Source organism: Nelumbo nucifera, chromosome 6, assembly GCF_055504915.1.
Source record: "Nelumbo nucifera cultivar China Antique chromosome 6, China Antique-T2T, whole genome shotgun sequence".
Classification (NCBI taxonomy): Eukaryota; Viridiplantae; Streptophyta; class Magnoliopsida; order Proteales; family Nelumbonaceae; genus Nelumbo; species Nelumbo nucifera.
In genome coordinates this window covers 5,525,639-5,531,801 of record NC_142654.1, presented here as the reverse complement: position 1 = coordinate 5,531,801, position 6,163 = coordinate 5,525,639, and the positions used below count along the sequence as shown (strand labels likewise).

At 39.1% G+C, this 6,163-nt stretch overlaps 1 protein-coding gene across 1 annotated transcript; it reads right to left on the bottom strand.

Annotated features, from left to right (window-relative positions):
• Positions 1-2,500: 2,500 nt before the first annotated feature.
• On the bottom strand, positions 2,501-4,801 carry LOC104604420 (F-box/RNI-like superfamily protein). The gene is made up of 2 exons (XM_010268737.3): positions 4,175-4,801; positions 2,501-3,865 (listed from the first exon to the last, which is right to left on the bottom strand). The coding sequence occupies exons 1-2, from the start codon at positions 4,626-4,628 to the stop codon at positions 2,982-2,984; spliced, it is 1,338 nt and encodes a 445-aa protein (XP_010267039.1). The 5' UTR covers positions 4,629-4,801; the 3' UTR covers positions 2,501-2,981.
• Positions 4,802-6,163: the final 1,362 nt, after the last annotated feature.

The following is a 6,163-nucleotide window of genomic DNA, read 5'->3' as shown; positions in this document are numbered from 1 at the left end:
ACCTAAGCAAAAAGATATGGAATACTATGAACTAACTCCAGGCATTTACTCTATAACAAAGAAAAGCATAGGAAAGATCTCCTTGGCAAAGCTGAGCACAATGAAGAAACTCTATAGATCATCACTATTATGCACCATAATAACTCTGGCCTTCAAGGATCCAGCTTCTTTCTCTATCCCACTAGAGGAATCTATATTGCAACACATCTACCCTAAACAAAACTGTCTTTCTGATTAGTAACAAGACAGTGAGATTATATTAACATGACACAGATAGATAGAAGAGTCAGTCGACTCAGTCCATACAATATAAAGAGGCAAAACTTAAATCAGAACCAATAATTTGAGGCAGAACACAACCAAAATAGCTATACCAAGCAACAGCAAGAACAAAACTATTGGGGAACATAAAACTAAATTTTGATAGCTGCTACTTTGGTAATCCAGGACAATATGGAGTAGAAGTTATGATAAGGAATGGAGCAGGAGCCATATTGTTAAGCTTCTCAGGTCCTTTTGGAGAAGGAAAATCATTGAGAGCTGAAGTGCTTGCATTTAATTAGAGAAGCAGAGGCTTTCTCTTCAAAATTTTCCAATTTAGTTGAAGGAGACCATCAAATTGTCATTTCAAGGTCCTTGCATTTAATTAGATAAGCAGAGGCTTTGGCAACCAATATGAACTGCTCATTTAATTGGAGACTTAGATCTGCCAATGGCCTTGCTGATCACTTACAAAGGCATGGATAATAATGACAGACCTGGTTTGGAGGGATCCAAGCCCAAGGCTGGAAATGAAACTAAGGTAATTGTGAGCTTTCTAGTAGTTATTTGACTTATTTCAGGTCAATATGGACCGTAATGTACTTGACCCTAAATTGGATTGAGGGTCTTCATGTTTTAATGAAATTCCAGTAATTGATCAAAAAATTAAAACATCCTCAGAGAGAGGCCCTCCATTGCAGTTTAGATCTATCCTACCATGACCATCTCCAACTAAGTTTTGAATAGTCAGGGTTTAATGCCCTACCTAATGCCAAATCAATACCTTCGCAAGAACAATAGTACTGGACTCACCTTTTGAGCCACTTTTGGATTCCTTGGTAAAAAAGAATGAGAAAAAAAAAGTAATGGAAATTTAAAGGATCTTCCCACAACTTTTCTTTTCTTACTCTTCTTTCAGGAACCAATGGCAGCTTTAGTAGATCTCAGGAATTGAAGATAATTCAACCTACTACTTCTTGAAATCTTAAAATTAAAATGCGAGTTTAGAAACTACTGGCTAAATTAGGAAATTCAAATTCCCAGAATTTCTGTGGAGCCAGATCAATAAAGATGAATAAGTTCACAATGACCCACCTGCAAAATAGATGTAACAGCATCTTAACTAAAGCTCCTTATGAAGAAACCCCAGGAAGAAAGGAGTTAGAGAATAAAAATTAGGATAATGTTATTTCCTACAAAGAAAAAGGAGATATATGGAGAAGAATAAAGATTGAAAAAAGGCAACTTGATCTCAACTTAAGGTTAGGCATAGGCTCAGATTATACAAAATGAGAGTAAGAATACGGTCATTTGACATCAAAATGAGATGATAAGTATATAATATTCATACACCTGTACAAGGACACTGTATCATGTTGGATATGTAAATTCTGCATCCAAGACCTTGTCCAGCTGTGTTGTTGCTCTTTCTGTATTTGGTAAACATAATGATAAGACATTCAGAGTGCACTATGGTAATTAGTTACACATGAGATTGGCATAGCATATCCATTCTGAAAATTCTTAATTGTCTAAACTCTTATGGTCTCCTCTTAAATTCTCTCATTTTCTTCAAGTTATACTTCTTATGAACAAGAATGGGAGATACAGAACATGCTCTCATGATGGGGCTTTACAGTATGCATAACACTAATCAATTATATCACAATCATCTTACTATCCTGGTCAAAGCTGAAGACACAAATGATAGAGGGGAGATATAATTGCACAAGTTACCTCCTACCGTCCTGATACATGGCATGCTTGATTGTATTCAAAGCATAACAGTCCAAAGGTAATAACAACCATTGCTGTCCTGGCTGTAAACCCATGTCCTCAACTTCTCATGCTTGTCAGCACAAGATTCTACTCTCATACTACCAGAAAAAGAAAGGATAAAGATAAAATAAAGTCTTTAATCCAGGAATAATTCAGAACAAATATTTATAACTTTTTAACTTCGTAAGAGTTAAGAGAACTAATTAATCAGATCAGAGGATTCATTCTCAAGTCAGAATCAAGATAGATTTAGAAAGCTCTGGCAAGGCCCAATTGGGTTTACAATAGGGTAGGAATTAACCAACTGTAACATGGTAGAAGAGTTGGTTCTAAGTCTGAGCACGGTCAAGAATATTAAAGCAGTTCTGATTTCAAGTTTTCATCAACATACAACTCACCAGTTCCAACCCCTTAGTATGTCCATGCATCATATAAAGGAAACAACCAAGTAGTTTCAATGTTTTATTGAACTAAGTTTTTTTTTTTTTTTATCAATTATTGAACTAAGTTTCAATTAATTGGATCTGTCATACATACATAATCAAAACACATAAATGTACATAGATCTTTCTTATACATTCAAACACTGGCACATTCAATTTAGGCATTTACAGACTGCAACATCATTGTACAAATACCAGGACACAGGATACAACATGAGGTGGTGGCCAACCATATAATGATCCAATAACTTCTACCCAGTTCTCTGTGTCAAAAAGTTCATCAACCTGGTACGTTATTGGCTTTTGCAAATTGCAACAATCTAATCCATACACTTCATTTGTCCAAGGAGATGCAATGTCCCACTTGTCCAAGCAGACAATTTGTGAACTGATTCAACCCCAAAATAGTGCATCAAATTGCAATTGCAGAATGACCATAAGACAACTCCTCGTTCTGCCCTTACTTTCAGAGATAGACTGCTTCTAAATCTGGATTCATTAGAAGCCCATTATGTTTTGATCACTTTTTCCATGCTCTAGTCTCCATCTAACCCTGGGACACTCAACTATGCACATGGACATGAGGTTGCGCACAACCTCAGACTCAACGCAAGAGTCGACGATGAGAACCACATCTAATAAGTTAGGACATCGGCCCAATATAGAAGAGATGAAAGAACCTGTAATCCTGTAATTAGTTACCTCTAAATGTACCACTATTTGTTGCAAAGCCTTCACTCCAAACCCACCTTCCAAGCCTCCGATGCTAAAACCCACCTCCAATTCCGACCATGCTCCAGGCCCCAATGTAAGAGACCTTACATTTGGAAAAGTACCCATCAATGCGTCGAAGTCAACCTTCCCTAGGACATCAACACTGTTGGCGCATCTGGGTGAATCCACCACCAGCTTCTCAACCGTTTTGCCATCTGGAAACCCCACTAAAATGGTGGAGAGATGAGTAGATTCAATCTGAAGAGACGTCAAATTAGGTAAGCATTTCACACCAAAGTTGGCTGCCTTCTCAATTGAAAGGTTAAGAGCAGCCAACAATGGGGCTTCAATCACTAGAGAGTCGGGTTTAACGCATTTCAGGTCGAGCTCCACAAGGTTAGGGGCGTCAATAGTGAGAGACAGTGGAGCATTGGATACAGTCCAACGGCATTTTTTGAGCTGCAGCAGATGAACTCTAGGGTTTCTAAGCCCTCCAACGCCGATCAAATTAAGAACTTGCAGTGAGGGGAAGCACTCATTCACCTTGTCTAGGTCTTCATCATCCAATCTTATAAATTCTAGTGTTAAACTTGTGAGCACCTGCATTGATTTCAAGCCCTCCACCGACAGCCAAGCGTTCTTGACCTCCAATTCGAGAAGGGAGTGGCCTACGAAGAAAATAAAAATTAGTCCAGAGCTTGGTGAAATCGTTTCTTAACAATAGAATTCTTCACCTCTCTGTTTCTTAACAAATTCCTGATTCTTTACTTTTGTCAATTGTGATCATAATTTGGATCATTTGAAACCCAAAATTTTAAATTGGTTATTCAAATCGTCTAAAATCAGAATATGGGTTTAGAAAGAGAATATAAATTCCATGAGATTGTTGATTGCTCAAAGATATAGTCCATAGTGACAAAAAAGAGTCAGGAAGAAAAAAAGGGGAAGGGGGATGAAATGAAATTCGGTTAACTCACAATATGAAGAAATCAGAGACAGAACTTCGGATCGTCGCCAGCAAGATTGGATCCAAAAATCCGAAATTGCTAGAGATTTCAACTGTCCTGAGATAGCCGGCAACCATTGAGACACGAAATTAACCGTCGTAAGGTAGAGATCGTCGGATTCGTCGTCGGCGTCGTCGTCGGGTATCCCCCGAAATGGTTTTTCAACGCCAATGGTAATGAATTCAATATTTCTCAAATTCAAGACAAGATTCTTAACTATCGTTTTGAAGGGAGTAATCGAGCTTTTGGTTGCGGGTACCTTTGATTTCAGATATCGATCGAATGAGCAGAGAATTTTCAAAGATCGAACATCATAAGATAGGGCGTTCAAGGTCTTGGAAGCGAGTCTGCAGCGAGCTAAATCGACGAAATCATTCAGTCGATTCAGTATTTCGAGAACAATAGCCGGAGGAAGGTCGTCCATGAAATTGAGGTGACGACTACACCATCTGAACTCTGAAGTATGATTTGTAGAGCACTTTGTCTGGGTTCAGTTTCGCTCTTCGTTTAATGATTCAATCTATCTGCCTCAGGGATCGATTAACCTTGTACCTTGTGACGAAAATACCTTTAAATATTGTTTAGAATGTCGTAAGCGAACGCGGCTCGATCAACCTTATACTTTTATGACGAAAATACCTCTAATTATTGTTTAGACTGTCGTAGACCTGTTCATACGTCGGATCGGGCCGGACAGAACTTTTCACGCCCGAACCCGGACCCATAAAAGGCCCGAAGCCCGGGCCTGATCTGAAGCCCGAATACAGAGAGAGAGGACCTGACTGCGATTGCCTGAGATCGCCGGTTGCCGCTGCTACTCACCGGAGAAGGCCAAAAATGATGATAGCTGGTTCGTTGTTAGCCTGCTACCTAAGTTCGCCAAAGAAGGCCAAAAAGAATGGCTGCAGCCTGCAGGCCTGTCGCCGACTCGTCGCCATTGGAGATCGCCGGTTCGTTAAATCGTTGGTACCAATGGTTGCTAGCTTGAGAACTGTGAGAATGAGAATATGATGAAGATTGAAGAAAGCCAGAGAGAGAAAGGCCAACTCGATTAAGTAGAGTTTACAAAATAAATAAAATACTTATATATTTTATATTATATTAAGGGTCAAATATAAAAATCTTCTCTGAAGTTTTGACAATCATAAAAACCTTCCTTATAACAAATACCTCCCTAAATTTTTGATAAATTTAACATAAATCTCCCTTTCATCACTAACCCAGACGGAAAACGTCAGTTGATGCATCAATTTCTTTTAATACCAATTTTACCCTTCCATCACTAGCCAAGAAAGTGTGCGATTCCATGCCAGTTCTCTGGACTTCCGACACCTAAAGTTGCAGCTTGCTTAGCTAGAAAACTTGTCAGCCCGTCCCTGAAAGAATGACGGTCTTGGGTCACTCCAATGGACGTTTTCTCCGCTGGAAAGCAAGTCTTTCTGGTTGATTATGAGACAGAAGTCTCTCATCATCTAGTTGAAGCCTCGCAATCTGGAGATTTGAAGTCAACATTAGAATGCATCGTTGATTCCTACGTTGATGTGAACTTTATTGGTGTCGTTTGCAATTGGTGATGTCTGATTATGGGTTTCTCTTATTTTGTTCACCGAGAGAAACCCACCACCATTACTGTCTATAGCACTAAAGCGATCTTGGTCCATGGATTTTTCCCACGACACCGGAGGTGAAGGTGGAGGGGATTCTTCTTCGGTATCATCTTCGTCATTGCCACCAACACTATCTTCTTCTTCTAGGTCTTAGTATTAATTGCAAAGTAGTTCATGCAAAGCAGCTATGCTAACAAGATCCTTGTCATGACTAAGGATAGGTCACGGGTGCACAACCAATAAAGTCCTTCAGTGAGTCAGTTTTGATGATTTAACATGTTTTACAGAGGTGGTTGAAGGCTCTTCGTGTACAAATTTAGAGATCTGAATTTTCATTTGTTAATTAAGAAGT

What these genes read in the sequence shown, in the direction of transcription:
- LOC104604420 (XM_010268737.3), bottom strand. Translation starts at nt 4,628, where the DNA reads ATGGACGACCTTCCTCCGGCTATTGTTCTCGAAATACTGAATCGACTG. An exon ending in GTCTCTGATTTCTTCATATT is followed by an intron (nt 3,866 to 4,174) that starts GTGAGTTAACCG and finishes TTTTCTTCGTAG; the next exon opens with GCCACTCCCTTCTCGAATTG.